This window comes from Anomaloglossus baeobatrachus, chromosome 5 (assembly GCF_048569485.1).
Source record: "Anomaloglossus baeobatrachus isolate aAnoBae1 chromosome 5, aAnoBae1.hap1, whole genome shotgun sequence".
Lineage (NCBI taxonomy): Eukaryota > Metazoa > Chordata > Amphibia > Anura > Aromobatidae > Anomaloglossus > Anomaloglossus baeobatrachus.
The window spans coordinates 430,673,135-430,689,523 of NC_134357.1; the positions used below are offsets into that span (position 1 = coordinate 430,673,135).

Here is a 16,389-nt window from a genome sequence, read left to right on the forward strand (position 1 = left end):
GGCAAGCCCCAGGGCCCTGTATAGGTGTGTAGAACCACAAGGCGCAGAATAACTCCACACAAGCAGAATGTCTTTCAGGGGTTTTACTCACAGTTGATGGCAGGGTGAGTAACCCGGGCGTAGCTGGGATGAACCAGGCTGGAACCAGGTATCCTTCAGGCTGACTTCTGATGGTGACTACCAACTCGCCTTCCTTAGCCCTTGGTGGTTTGGGGTAACCCCGACTTTTAGTCCCTATGGGGGTCACCCAGGGAAGTTGCTGAAGCCTCTCTCCCCTTCGTTTGCCGTTTGCTTGTTGCCTGGACCAGATCACTCCAGCTGCTTGCCTCCTGTGAACTATGGGCCCTAACTGTGGCTACGTGGCTGCGGCTTTTGGGTGTTGTGGTGTGGGCTTTGAGGGCCCCACACCGGCAGGTTTAGCAAGGAAAGGTGGATCTATCCCCGCTCCGGGATCTGCCGCCCGTTTGGGCCTGGTACTCCCTAGCAGTCTCCTTACTTCCCACTCTGTGCTCTCTCTTTAGCTGGAGACGGGTTTCGGGTAGCACTCCTAGGTGACCGTTCTCCCCCGTCGGTAGCCACTGCGCGGGCGCTGTCAGACTGCAACAGCCCCAGGGGTAGGGGTCAGCTCCTCTCGGAGCTCCCTGGACTCTGCACTGAACCGGCTCACTGCTCCTCCTCTCCTGTTCTTGCCTACGCCACCTAGCAACCAGGCTCTCTTACCACACCCCTTGAGAGGAGATGGAGGCTTTTGGCCCCCTCCACTATTCCAGTGGAGGTGAAGGCTTTGCCCCCTCCTGGGATCCCCAGGGGTCCTCCCAAAGGTACATGTGTGAGACCTGATCACTATGCGCCTGTGTAGTCACACCTCGGTCAGCCTTCTGGATTACCTGTATTGTACTGTCCCCAGCATGGGTGCAGTACTCAGTGGTGCCTGACCAGGTCAGGGGCGCCACACATACACATCCCAGGAGAGGCTGGGGCATACACATCCCAGAGGCTGGGGCATACACATCCCAGGAGAGGCTGGGGCATACACATCCCAGGAGAGGCTGGGGCATACACATCCCAGGAGAGGCTGAGGCATACACATCCCAGGAGATGCTGGGGCATACACATCCCAGGAGAGGCTGAGGCATATACACCACAGGAGGGGCGTATACACCACAGGAGATGCTGGGGCATAGACAGCACTGGCAGCGGCACGGACAGCACTAGGTGGCAGCACGGATAGCACTAGGTGACAGGACGGAGAACACTAGGTGGCAGGACTGAGAGCACTAGGTGGCAGGACAGAGAGCACTAGGAGGCAGCACAACAGCACTAGGAGGCAGCACGGACAGCACTAGGTGTCAGTATGGAGAGCACTAGGAGGCAGCACTAGGAGGCAGCACAGCAGCACTAGGAGGCAGCACGGACAGCACTAGGAGGCAGCATGAGCAGCACGGGCAGCACTAGGAGGCAGCACGGAGAGCACTAGGTGGCACCACGGACAGCACTAGTTGATAGCACTAGGTGGCAGCACGGACAGCACTAGGTGGCAGCACGGACAGAACTAGGAGGCAGCATGGAGAGCACTAGGAGTCAGCGTGGATAGCATTAGGTGGCAACACGGAGAGCACTAGGTGGTAGCACGGAAAGCACTAGGAGGCAGCATGGGTTACACAGCACTGAGGGGGTACACAGCAATTGGGGGTACACATAGTACAAGGGGGTACTTGTGGGTACACAGCACGGGGGGGCAGCGATGGGTTGTGGACTCACAGTACTGGGGGGAGGAGGAGTCACGTAGCACAGGTCCGGGAGTCATGTACAGCAGGGAGGCCGGTAAATCTGCTGCACCTCTTCTTCTGTGACAGGAGTGCAGCGTGCTGTTTACTCCGCCCACAATGTAAGCCCTGAGCACGCCAGCACAGGCTAGGGTTGAACTTAGAATGTATGGGCTGCAATCAGGTCCCGAAAGCAGCCCGTATATTCTATTGTCTTCAGTAGTGAGTCTGTTACAATGTACGGGCTGCAATCAGGATCTGGAAGGAGAACGTACATTCTAGCATCTACACAGTGTTTGTGCGCATCACACACTGGGATTTTTCGCTTTCCGTTTTTTTTTTTTCGCCATTAATCTGCCGAGAGACGTAACTTTTTTTATTTTTCAGTCAATATCGTCAAGTGAGGGCTCATTTTTTGCTCTGCAGTGTGGATTTGCTCTGCAGTGTGGATGTGCTCTGCAGTGTGGATTTGCTCTGCAGTGTGGCTGATCCCTGTAGTGGGAGCTCTGAAGTGTGGATTTGCTCTGAAGTGTGGATTTGCTCTGCAGTGTGGATGTGCTCTGCAGTGTGGATGTGCTCTGCAGTGTGGATAATCCCTGTAGTGGGACCTCTGCAGTGTGGATGTGCTCTGCAGTGTGGATGTGCTCTGCAGTGTGGCTGATCCCTGTAGTGGGAGCTCTGCAGTGTGGATTTGCTCTGCAGTGTGGATGTGCTCTGCAGTGTGGATGATCCCTGTAGTGGGAGCTCTGCAGTGTGGATGTGCTCTGCAGTGTGGATGAGCTCTGCAGTGTGGATATGCTCTGCAGTGTGGATGTGCTCTGCAGTGTGGATATGCTCTGCAGTGTGGATTTGCTCTGCAGTGTGGATATGCTCTGCAGTGTGGATTTGCTCTGCAGTGTGGATGTGCTCTGCAGTGTGGATGTGCTCTGCAGTGTGGATGTGCTCTGCAGTGTGGATGATCCCTGTAGTGGGAGCTCTGCAGTGTGGATGTGCTCTGCAGTGTGGATATGCTCTGCAGTGTGGATGTGCTCTGCAGTGTGGATATGCTCTGCAGTGTGGATTTGCTCTGCAGTGTGGATATGCTCTGCAGTGTGGATTTGCTCTGCAGTGTGGATGAGCTCTGCAGTGTGGATATGCTCTGCAGTGTGGATGTGCTCTGCAGTGTGGATATGCTCTGCAGTGTGGATTTGCTCTGCAGTGTGGATATGCTCTGCAGTGTGGATTTGCTCTGCAGTGTGGATGTGCTCTGCAGTGTGGATGTGCTCTGCAGTGTGGATGTGCTCTGCAGTGTGGATATGCTCTGCAGTGTGGATTTGCTCTGCAGTGTGGATTTGCTCTGCAGTGTGGATGTGCTCTGCAGTGTGGATGTGCTCTGCAGTGTGGATATGCTCTGCAGTGTGGATTTGCTCTGCAGTGTGGATGTGCTCTGCAGTGTGGATATGCTCTGCAGTGTGGATTTGCTCTGCAGTGTGGATGTGCTCTGCAGTGTGGATATGCTCTGCAGTGTGGATTTGCTCTGCAGTGTGGATGTGCTCTGCAGTGTGGATATGCTCTGCAGTGTGGATTTGCTCTGCAGTGTGGATGTGCTCTGCAGTGTGGATATGCTCTGCAGTGTGGATTTGCTCTGCAGTGTGGATGTGCTCTGCAGTGTGGATGTGCTCTGCAGTGTGGCTGATCCCTGTAGTGGGAGCTCATGGTCCCGCACACTTGTGTAATCTAGGGGCTCAGCCTGGTGCTGGGGCAGTGTAATGATGCTCATGGCCTGTGGGTGGCGCCTGCTCCCCAGCTTTATAGCTCCTCTCGGCTCTTCTTATGCACAGAGCAGCAGGGTATCTCTTCAGTATTCTCTGCTCCAGCAGCCTGTAGCTACCTCACTTCTCAGGGGCACAGGCAGGAATGGTGAGCCCAGGACAGGGCAGCCTGGCAGGGATCTTCTAGAGGACTTGTGGCATCACATTCTGGATACTTTACACCTGGGTTCATGGAGCAGAGGCTATTGTTTATACTGGGACTGCTGGTCACTTCTAACACAGGTAAGTGTGCCCCAATGTTTATACCATCACTGCACCCTTGGCTATGGTGTAACTCCAGCTCTCAGCAGATGCAGGTGTCTGAGAAGAACCTGGCGAATGAATTGGGATCTGGTCATATATATATATATAGCCTAACTCCCACCTATAGCATGTAATGTATAGGTGAGAAAGGAGGTGCTCAGGTCATTACTGAGTCTGGAAATGGCAAGAATTGGGGGTGTCTGTTCCCTGCCTAGAGGAAATGGTTTACATTGTAGGTAAGAGAGTGCTTTACATTTTTGGAGGTGATTGTAATCTATAAGGATGTAATATGGAGCTCGTCTTGCCATGTGAGTTTAGATCTGAAGATCTCATACAATTTAAGGGGATTATAACCTTTATCATTGAGGTCACTGGGGTTAGAAGTTTGCCTTAGTCATCTATGGAGATCTGATGCGTCTTATAACAGGAGTTTACATTCATTTATGGTTTTTGTAAGGCAATGTGAACTCACAAGACGTTGTACTCCAAGATCTCAGGCAACTTTCTGCAATTCTGGACCAGGGCAATAGTAATTTAATATGGAATCTATCTAAATTAATATGGAATTTATCTAATCTATCTTGAGATCTAAAATATTTGCAATCTCCTAAGAAAACAGAACAGAAGATGCATTTTTAGTGGCTTTTTTATTTTATTATATGTTCCAGGGGAGTAATCACACCAACTATGGAGTGTACATATGATTTATGTGATGGAAAACTCGATTAGGATCAGTAGGTATACAGTTTTTATTGTTTTTGTTTTGGAAATAGGTCCACTTTCAGGCTTCAAAGTTTTACCAGCGGTGCGATATCTAGTATCCCAAAAGGAAAAAAATCAAAATCAGAAATAGTGGGTAGCACAAGGATGGCGTCTTTCTGTCTTCTCAGACGTATTCACTTCAATAGGTCAGATATGATCTATAAAATGGGTCAAAAATGGACAAAAAATGTAATTAAAAAATGAACGGTTGAACATGTCTATAGAATAGAAGGGATATGTTCTGTCCATGAAAATGTACGGTGTCTGAATGAGTTATAGTCTGTAGTTATCCACATCATTTTTGCAGTCTTTTCAGGTTTTTTTTTCTGCCAAAAAATGCTGCGGCCAGATGTTCCACTAAAGTCAGAAACAGATTAGTGAAAAGTCTATATATACAAGATTATATAATATATATACTGTGTATGTGTATATATATATATATATATATATATATATATTTATTTACACATTTTTTATTTTCTTCTGGCGTTCTTCCTATAGACTTCTGTAAGGAACTTTAAAAATTAATGTTATAAATGTACCCAGATTTAAAAACTATTTAACCCACCATGTTTTTTTTTACAAGTAAATAAAAACACTAAAAAAAAAAAAGCAGAAGCAGTCTCAAATTACTCATATACGGGAAGAAATGTGATCCCACCTGGTTTCAATAGTGGGATGTTTTGGGGGGATTTCTCAAAAATTGTATTTATTTTTTTTTTTTAATTTCAGTTGAAAAAACAAAACAAAAAACAAGCCAGCTAATAAAGCTGAGTCACATGTTGTGGCTTTTTCTTACCACAATTTTTTGTAACAAATGGTTCCTTTTGTAGCAATTTTTAAAAATTGTGCAAACCCCTTGAGGTTTTATTGTATGTACGCAGCCTAGAGCACTGGATTTTTTTTTTTTTCTTTATTGCTGTGATTTTATGCCATGGAACTATTGCAACATATTTTTGTAAATATGTTGTTATATCTGTTCATGGGACAACACTGAAGAAATTACACTTTGATACAATGTAAAGTAGTCAGTGTACAGCTTGTATAACAGTGTAAATTTGGTGCCCTCTAAATAACTCAACACACAGCTCAACAAACATTTGTACACCCCTAAGTGAAAATGGCTAAATTGTTCCAAAATTGTCAATATTTTGTGTGGCCACTATTATCTTCAAGCACTGGTTTAACTCTCTTGGTCATGGAGTTCACTAGAGCTTCACAGGAGCCACTGGATCCTCTTACATCCTCCATGATGACATCACAGAACTTATGGATGTTAGAGACCTTGTTCTCTCCACCTGATGCTCAATAGGGTTTAAGTGTGGAGAAATGCCTGGCCAGTCGATCACCTTTACCCTGAGTTTCTTTAGCAAGGTAGTGGTCATCTTAGGGGCACTTTGCACACTACGACATCGCAAGCCGATGCTGCGATGCCGAGCACAATAGTCCCCGACCCCGTCGCAGCTGCAATATCATGGTGATAGCTGGCGTAGCGAACATTATCGCTACGCCAGCTTCACATGCACTCACCTACCCTGCGACGTCGCTCTGGCCGGCAGCCCGCCTCCTTATTAAGGGGGCGGGTTGTGCGGCATCATAGCGATGTCACACGGCAGGCGGCCAATAAAAGCGGAGGGGCGGAGATGAGCGGGACGTAAACATCCCACCCACCTCCTTCCTTCCGCATAACCGGCATGAGCCGCAGGACGCAGGTAGGAGATGTTCCTTGATCCTGCGGCTTCACACACAGCGATGTGTGATGCCGCAGGAACGAGGAACAACATCGTAACATCGGTCATTTCCAAATCATGGAAATGACCGACGCTACACCGATGATACGATTACGACGCTTTTGCGCTCGTTAATCGTATCAAAAAGGCTTTACACACTACGATATCGACTGCGATGCCGGATGTGCGTCACTTTCGATTTGACCCCACCGACTTTGCACCTGCGATGTCGTAGTCTGCAAAGTGCCCCTTAGAGGTGTGTTTGGGAATGTTATGTACCACCATTCTTGACTGTAGGCAGGACACACTTGCCTTTGTGCTTCTCACCTGGTTGCCGCCACACACGCTTGACATCATCTGAACCAAATAAGTTTATCTTGTTCTTATTAGACTACAGGATTTGGTTCCAATAATCCATGTCCTTGGTCTTCTTGACTTCAGCAAACTGTATGCGGGCTTTCTTGTGCATCATCTTTAGAAGATGCTTCCTTCTGGGACAACAGCCAAGCAGACCAATTTAATGCAGTGTGCAGAGTATGTTCTGAGCACTGACAGGCTGACACCCCCCCCCCGCCCCCTTCCACCCCTGTAACGTCTGCAGTATGGCTGGCAGCACTCATATGTCTGTATTGAAAAGAAAATCTCTGGATATGACACTGACCACTTCCTTGGTCGACTATGGCAATGACTGTTCTGAGTGGAACCTGTCTTGTTAATCCGTTGTATGGTCTTGGCCACTGTGCTGCCACACAGTTTCAAAGCGGTAGCAATCGTCTTAAAGCCTAGGCCATCTTTATGTAGAAAAACAATTATTTTTTCAGATCCTGAGATCTGCCATCAGGTGAGATGTTTAACTTCCAATGACCAGTATGAGAGAGTGTGTATGCGATAACACCAGATGTAACACTCCTGCTCCTCATTCACACCTGAGACCTTGTAATCCTAATGAGTCACATGACACCAGGGAGGGAAAATGGCTAATTAGACACAATGTGGTCATTTTTGCTTAGGGGTGTACTCACTTTTGTTGCCAGCGGTATAGAGAGTAATAGCTGTGTTTTGAGTTAGTTGGAAGACACCAAATTTACACTGTTACACAAGCTGTACACTGACTACTTTATATTGTATCAAAGTGTCATATCTTCAGTGTTGTCCGATGAAAAGATATAATAATTTACAAAAATGTGAGGGGTGTACTCACTTTTATGATTATACAGTAGATCCCTCTCCTTTTTGTAGTCGATGAATCTGTCTTAGTGCCAGGCAGTGCTGATGTCTTTTTTTTAATGTATGAGCACAAAGTTATCTCATGTATTGCAGGCAGGACTGTGGGTATGTGCTTACTTTTTAAGACAAATCCATGTTCCCTACATCCCTTATGTAAATTTGCAGGTTATGTAGAAATGCGGTGCATATTCATGTGCACAACTTTTAATCAGTATAGATAAAAAATACTGCTGTTTGGTACATAGTAATTTAAAGGGCAAGTCCACATTTGCAATCCTATTTTTATCGCCCTGAAGCACTATTGTCGCGATTAAAAATGTTCTCCCATCTTGGGTATACAAGTTCTAAGCTGATCTATGTGTTTCTATGAGTGCAATAATTTTTATTATCTTATTGCATTGGAGCATTACAATTACATAATAATGAAGTAATAATAAAATGTGTTTGCAAAAGTAAACATGCCCTTTAACCGAAAATAACATTGCATGCTCAGAGTATACTTTTAACTTTTACCCTCTTTCTTGACTTCAGGGTTTGTTCTGGCTCTTCTGCCCCAGCTCCCAGGGGCTAAGGGCAGCCTCCAAGATAAGGAGGGAGGAAGAAAAGCTAGCAGGGGAGACAAGGAGTCGTCGACTATTTTTCTCCAATCAGGAGTAACCCTTCCCCCTGGGTCAGCTTCACCTGGACCTCAAGGAACCCCAATTCCTGGATATGAGCAAATGAGCCCAAGCTTTCACCTGGAGCCAGATTCTGGGGGAGCCCACAGGAGGGAGCGACGCTGTACGTGTTACACGTACAAAGACAAGGAGTGTGTCTACTACTGTCATCTAGACATCATATGGATCAATACGCCTGAGTAAGTAAAGGTACTAATCCTGCCTCATCTTGTGTATGATGGGTGTGGTGTCCTCTCAGTGGAACGTGACCAGTCCTTATTGGATCAGTAGCCACCTATAGTGCGCGTTCTGAGATCTACATTGGTTCCTTGCGCCTATGGTAGAGTAGTACAGGCTTGGTCTACAGTCTAATGGTCAAGATATTGGGTTGTATAACACCTAATCATCTCCACAGTGGGTCCTTCTACATATGCTTCAGTGTGTATCCTATATAATACATTATTGAAACATGTGCAAGTGTGTCTATGTCCTCCATAGAGGTTACATCGGCAGAGGTCAAGTATCTGTGATCTTTCTCCTTCTTATATAGAGAATCGGTGAGCCCAAACTTGGAGAGCTAGTCCAATAGCAATCCACGTTTTATTTTATGGCTCATTAATGGCATGGCGGACAGACCACTATGACCAACCATTGGCTGTTTCTAAATGTCCAATTCAGCTCTATGGAAAAGGATTGAGCCTGATCTTTCTATGCTCAAGCTGTGAATCATTTTCAGCAGTGGGTTTATCACAAAGTTTGGACCCCCCCACCTAACTTTTTTTAAACTCTACCTAGTGGGGGTGATCTCTTAAGGTTTAGCCTGACCTTATTGAATTCTGCAGTCCCTGGTTGCCGTGTGTGTATATAAAATATATCCTAATGCAAGTCAATGGGAAGCCCAAGCATTTTTCTGGGAAATTTTAATGAAAAAGGCTCGGGTTCCCCATTGACTTGCATCAGGTTTGTTATTCGTGATGAATACTAGTATAGTACTTTGGGATTGGTTATGAACAATCCGGATCCAAATAGGTACTATTTGCCCATCACTAGTGTGTGTGTGTGTGTGTGTGTGTGTGTGTATGTATGTATGTACAGTACACACCAAACGTTTGGACACACTTTCTCATTCAAAGAGTCTTCTTTATTTTCATGACTCTGAAAATTGTAGATTCACATTGAATTAACACATGTGGAATTAAATACTTCAGAAAAAAGTGTGAAACAACTGAAAATATGTCTTATAATCTAGGTTCTTCAAAGTAGCCACCTTTTGCTTTGACTACTGCTTTGCACACTCTTGGCATTCTCTTGATGAGCTTCAAGAGGTAGTCACCGGAAATGGTTTAATAAGTGGGATTTCTTGCCTTATAAATGGGGTTGGGACCATCAGTTGTGTTGTGCAGAAGTCTGGTGGATACACAGCTGATAGTCCTACTGAATAGACTGTTAGAATCTGTATTATGGCAAGTAAAAAGCAGCTAAGTAAAGAAAATCGAGTGGCCATCATTACTTTAAGAAATGAAGGTCAGTCAGTCCGAAAAATTGGGAACACTTTGAAAGTGTCCCCAAGTGCAGTGGCAAAAACCATCAATCGCTACAAAGAAACTGGCTCACATGAGGACCGCCCCAGGAAAGGAAGACCAAGAGTCACCTCTGCTGTGGAGGATAAGTTTATCCGAGTCAGCAGCCTCAGAAATCGTAGGTTAACAGCAGCTCAGATTAGAGACCAGGTCAATGCCACACAGAGTTCTAGCAGCAGACACATCTCTAGAACAGCTATTAAGAGGCGACTTTGTGCAGCAGGCGTTCATGGTAAAATAGCTGTAAGGAAACCACTGCTGAGGACAGGCAACAAGCAGAAGAGACTTGTTTCGGCTAAAGAACACAAGGAATGGACACTAGACCAGTGGAAATCTGTGCTTTGGTCTGATGAGTCCAAATTTGAGATCTTTGGATCCACCCGCCGTGTCTTTGTGTGACGCAGAAAAGGTGAACGGATGGACTCTAGATGCCTGGTTCCCACCGTGAAGCATGGAGGAGGAGGTGTGATGGTGTGGGGGTGCTTTGCTGGTGACACTGTTGGGGATTTATTCAAAATTGAAGGCATACTGAACCAGCATGGCTACCACAGCATCTTGCAGCGGTGTGCTATTCCATCCGGTTTGCGTTTAGTTGGACCATCATTTATTTTTCAACAGGACAATGACCCCAAACACACCTCCAGGCTGTGTAAGGGCTATTTGACTAAGAAGGAGAGTGATGGGGTGCTACGCCAGATGACCTGGCCTCCACAGTCACCAGACCTGAACCCAATCGAGATGGTTTGGGGTGAGCTGGACTGCAGAGTGAAGGCAAAAGGGCCAACAAGTGCTAAGCATCTCTGGGAACTCCTTCAAGACTGTTGCAAGACCATTTCTGGTGACTACCTCTTGAAGCTCATCAAGAAAATGCCAAGAGTGTGCAAAGCAGTAATCAAAGTAAAAGGTGGCTACTTTGAAGAACCTAGAATATAAGACATATTTTCAGTTGTTTCACACTTTTTTGGTAAGTATTTCATTCCACATTTGTTAATTCATAGTATTGATGCCTTCAATGTGAGTCATGAAAATAAAAAAAACTCTTTGAATGAGAAGGTGTGTCCAAACTTTTGGTCTGTACGCTATGTATATATATATATATAATATATATATATATATATATATATATATATATATATATAATTTCACACACATTGATTATTGTGTGTAATACTTAAAGGCTATTGACACCTTCACGTGGAAAATTATTTTACATACAAGCACTGACAAGCAAACGGGTAACAATGTTTTGAACTTTTGACTTTCAGGCTCCATATCTCACCAGCTTTGAGCATGAAACTACCTTCATTTTATAGTCAGCCATCTTGGCTATCTCATACATAAATCTGACTTGCAACTATTTAGCATATGATTAGTTATGCAGATTCTTGTCCTGTCACTGCATTGTTACTGTTTCGTTCTACATTGTTTATTGGTTGTTTTCTTTGCTCCCCATAAGACTTTACATACTTCCACCCCTCTCCATAGCAGAACTGTGTACAGCCATCTCTTGCTCCCTCCTGCTACTGTGTTAGCTGCAAAACGGTAGAACATTTTTAAAGAAGACTATTTAGAAAATGTATTTCTTTACAATCATAAGAACAATTCTGTGTAACGGTGTACATAGTCTGTAAAATTATGGCTGGTAGACAAAGGTAAAATAATTTTAAAGGGAACCTGTCACCAGATTTGGCGACTATAAGTTTGTACCACCACAAGTGAGCCCTTATATAGCATTCTAGAATACTGTATATAAGAACCCAGGTCGCCCTGTGTAACGTAAAGAACACTTTTATTATACTGCTGCTCTCCTTTCCAGTGCCTCCTTTCTGCTACAATGGCCATTCTCCTCCTTCGCAGGCCCGTGTGCATGACGTGTCCTACGACATCCACCCAGGCCGGCATTGCCGAGGGCAGATCAAAGTACTGTAATGCGCAGGCTCAAGGAAAGATCAAAGACCATGTGCGCACTACAATAATTTGATCTGCTCTCAGCAGGGCAGATCTAAGTGCGCCTGTGCAGGACCGCAATGCTGGCCTCGCTGGATGACGTAGGATGCGTCATGCACATGGGCCTGTGAAGGAGGAGGGCAGCCATCGCAACAAAGAGGGGGCGTCGAACTGAAGAGCAGCGACACCCATTGGATCGGACCGCCACCTAGGTGAGTATAATAAGTGTTTTTTACGTTCTACACAGCAGCCTGGGCTCTTATATACAACATTCTAGACTACTATATATAAGAGCTTACTGGTGGTAGCCACAGCTTATAGTTGCCAAATCTGGTGACAGGTTCCCTTTAACCACCACTTCAATGAGTGAATAAAGTAAAGAAACTGGGGAAATTTATTTATTTTATTTTTTTTTTAAGGATATTTGGCTATCCGTTGAATTCATAGTTTATAGATGTAATCTCTATAGACAGAAAATGAAATTCTAGGCTTGCCTTCAATAACAATAGATATTGTTGCCTGCAACAGAGAATTCTCTTAGGTCCTTTTTAGGCCTTCTGCTTCTTGGGGGTTTGCCAAATTTTCTGGGAGGTCTTCCTCCTTTTTCACGAGCCTTGTAGACCTTCTACAAAAATAGGCAATATGATTATTAAAGATGCGGTTAAACCAAGGGGTCAAAAAGGCTCCTCTACCACGGGAGAAAACACTAGATTTATAGATGGCACATGGTAAGCAGAGGGGAAGGGAGGTTAATGGATTTAACATTTGGGGCCGAATGGCTTTATTAAGTTTGGAGGTCCACTTCTACTATTAGGCTGTGTACCCACGGGGAATATATGCGCTGGATGTTCTGTATATTGACAATCTGCTTTGCATTATTGTGAATGAGATGTGAGTGAATCTCATGCACGTTAGGGAGAAATAATCCACAGTGTGAATTCACTGGCGATGCGGATTAGAAATCCACAGCGTGCCAGATTTATCCTGTAAATATCGCTGTAGATTTTAGCCTTCCCAATAGTGGGACTACACCTCAGCTATAAAAACTACTGGAAAATCGCAACACAAACGTCTTGTGGGCTCATTATCTTAGGTCATATTGAAATGCTACAGATTAGTTTCAGACACTTCCACAATTGAAAATGTATTCAGCGTATGTGAGAAAACCCTGGGACAGGTCCTGCAACAAATCTGCTATAAGTCCAGTACTGGCATATTAGAGGTGTGCGGTGGATGATGGATACATGTGCAAAGCTTGGGTCCTTGTACAGAGGTGTATAAAGAATAGTGATGGCTACTTTTAAGGGCTCGCTTACACCAATGTTTGTTTTTTGGGTTCCACGACATGACAGAATGTCCAAATTTTGACCTGATGCAAGTGAATGAGTGTGGAAATCATCGGACCACACTCGGATGACATCTGAGTGCAGTCCGATTTCTGTGAACTCAAACATTGGAGAAGATGGATTTTGTTCTCCATTTTCTCCTACATGGGCTTTTCTAATCTGAGACAATCAGATCACACTATGCCAACTGATCAGAGTGTCATTAGCATGAGCAAACCAATTCTCTTGGATGAGAAAACTGAGGTCTGGTGACCCCGGCCTTACAGTGAGGGGCATCACCTGGCTTAGAGCGGATGTTGTAGTTGATTAGTATGGAATTATTTGTATTGCAAAGCGTGAAATCTGTGGAAAATCTGTATCTAAATCTGCATTAAAATCCGCCTGTAAAGCTTGCAGCTTTAAATGACAGCTCATGTATTTCCTGCCGTAAGGTGTACTACAGAACTGCCCATAGCTGCTCCAAATGGAAATGATCAGGACTGGAGCCGCCGCTGATGTGTTTTGCTCACAGATGACTGCTGTAAACCCACAACTGTGAGAAGATTTGCAGAGAACACAAGGGTAATGAAAACTGTTCTCCCCTTAAAATGAGATTCCATTATGGTATTGCCTTGAAAAGTGAGTGAAGTGCGCAGAATAAAGGCCATAAGCATCGCCTGTCACCATATTTTGGGGATTTCCAGAGATCACAAAATTTGGACCTTTACCGATCCATCACCTTTGTGTATGTGGCGCCCCTGAGGCTTTCGTCGCCACAGAGGTACTGCACCTCATCCAGAGGTGTAGTATCCCATCCGGAGTAGAAAGGGGGTCATCTACCGGTTCACAGACAAAACCTGCACACACCAATTGTTAGGTCCCACACTGGGTCAGGGCTTAAGGCAGGTACCCCATTAATGCTGAGGAGCAGCGACCAGTATACCTGGTTATGGGGCCTTAAGTCCCATTCACTGTCCTAGAGGGGTGGAGCCTTGCAGGGGGGAGTGTAGGAGAAGCCAGTGGGTTAGTTAGGAAAACCGGTTAGTTAAAGTTTGAACTAGGCAGTCTGTCAGAGAAGTGACAGTAGACAGCAGTCTGTGACAGGAAGTCTGGAGAAAGGAGTGAGGAGACTTGGTTTTTGTGGTGAAGACCCAGGGGCCCTGCTAGGTCCAGGTGACACCAAGGAAGGGGTTCCAGAGTGCCACGGATGTGCGGGAGGCCTCCGTGGACTTGTTCCACCAAGAACACCGGGGTGGAGGAATCTGGTCGCAATAACGGGGACAATCACCAGGCAAAAGAAAGAAAAACATTTCCTTTAGTAATCCGACGGCTCAGGAGATTACTGTAGGCACCCGAGGCCACAACCTGCCACCCATCTCCTGCAAGGGAAGGCAATAAAAGGACCGAGGTCAGCCACCCTTGGACAGGGCTCGGTGGCGGAGGCGCAGGACACTCCAGTGAAGGACAGTGCTAGTGAGACGGCCAGGGAAGGCACATTGAGGGGTGCACCGGTATTGACCTTTGACCTGCTCGGGATCGGCGGAGGTCCGGAACAGTGAATCCCGGCATACCACGGGTAACTGGTCAGAGCAACTGTGAGACTAACAGTGAGTAAAACATCTCAACTGCAAGCCCGGTGTCTGCTTTGTCCTGCATCCTATCAACATCCTTCATAGTCTTTACACACGGTTGCCCCGGGGTACCCGCTCCACCTGTGGGGAGCAGAAACACCTCAGCTGCCACAACACCAGCCCCGGGAGTCCCGTCCAGCAGCTGCGTCTCCAAAGCCGAAATCCACAGGTTGCGTCACGAATCTTATACAAACTTTATTACCATCTCCCCCATAGCGCCATATTAATTGACTCCACCAGGGTCACGGAGTCGGGCCCCGCCACCGCTGACTACCCCGGACTAGTCCGGCCCGACACAGTCACCTAAGGCCCTGGGGCAGGCGAGTAATACAGTGCCTACAAGTAGTCTTCAACCCCCTGCAGATTTAGCAGGTTTGATAAGATGCAAATAAGTTAGAGCCTGCAAACTTCAAACAAGAGCAGGATTTATTAACAGATGCATAAATCTTACAAAACAACAAGTTATGTTGCTCAGTTAAATTTTAATAAATTTTCAACATAAAAGTTTGGGTCAATTATTATTCAACCCCTAGGTTTAATATTTTGTGGAATAGCCCTTGTTTGCAATTAAAGCTAATAATCGTCTTTTATAAGACCTGATCAGGCCAGCACAGGTCTCTGGAGTTATCTTGGCCCACTCCTCCATGCAGATCTTCTCCAAGTTATCTAGGTTCTTTGGGTGTCTCATGTGGACTTTAATCTTGAGCTCCTTCCACAAGTTTTCAATTGGGTTAAGGTCAGGAGACTGACTAGGCCACTGCAACACCTTGATTTTTTTCCCTCTTGAACCAGGCCTTGGTTTTCTTGGCTATGTGCTTTGGGTCGTTGTCTTGTTGGAAGATGAAATGATGACCCATCTTAAGATCCTTGATGGAGGAGCGGAGGTTCTTGGCCAAAATCTCCAGGTAGGCCGTGCTATCCATCTTCCCATGGATGCGGACCAGATGGCCAGGCCCCTTGGCTGAGAAACAGCCCCACAGCATGATGCTGCCACCACCATGCTTGACTTTAGGGATGGTATTCTTGGGGTCGTATGCAGTGCCATCCAGTCTCCAAACGTCACGTGTGTGGTTGGCACCAAAGATCTCGATCTTGGTCTCATCAGACCAGAGAACCTTGAACCAGTCTGTCTCAGAGTCCTCCAAGTGATCATGAGCAAACTGTAGACGAGCCTTGACATGACGCTTTGAAAGTAAAGGTACCTTACGGGCTCGTCTGGAACGGAGACCATTGCGGTGGAGTACGTTACTTATGGTATTGACTGAAACCAATGTCCCCACTGCCATGAGATCTTCCCGGAGCTCCTTCCTTGTTGTCCTTGGGTTAGCCTTGACTCTTCGGACAAGCTTGGCCTCGGCACGGGTGGAAACTTTCAAAGGCTGTCCAGGCCGTGGAAGGCTAACAGTAGTTCCATAAGCCTTCCACTTCCGGATGATGCTCCCAACAGTGGAGACAGGTAGGCCCAACTCCTTGGAAAGGGTTTTGTACCCCTTGCCAGCCTTGTGACTCTCCACGATCTTGTCTCTGATGGCCTTGGAATGCTCCTTTGTTTTTCCCATGTTGACCAAGTATGAGTGCTGTTCACAAGTTTGGGGAGGGTCTTAATTAGTCAGAAAAGGCTGGAAAAAGAGATAATTAATCCAAACATGTGAAGCTCATTGTTCTTTGTGCCTGAAATACTTCTTAATACTTTAGGGGAACCAAACAGAAT

The 16,389-nt window shown here is 46.0% G+C and overlaps 1 protein-coding gene across 2 annotated transcripts in view; it reads left to right on the top strand.

Annotated features, from left to right (window-relative positions):
* Window positions 1-3,597: 3,597 nt before the first annotated feature.
* EDN3 (endothelin 3) overlaps window positions 3,598-16,389 on the top strand; it is a 167,222-nt gene continuing 154,430 nt past the window's right edge. For both annotated transcript variants that reach the window (XM_075350372.1, XM_075350373.1), the window contains exons 1-2: window positions 3,598-3,799; window positions 8,071-8,395. In XM_075350372.1, the coding sequence (XP_075206487.1) occupies window positions 3,748-3,799; window positions 8,071-8,395 (377 nt within the window). In that variant the 5' untranslated portion in view covers window positions 3,598-3,747. The remainder of the gene's footprint in view (window positions 3,800-8,070; window positions 8,396-16,389) is intronic.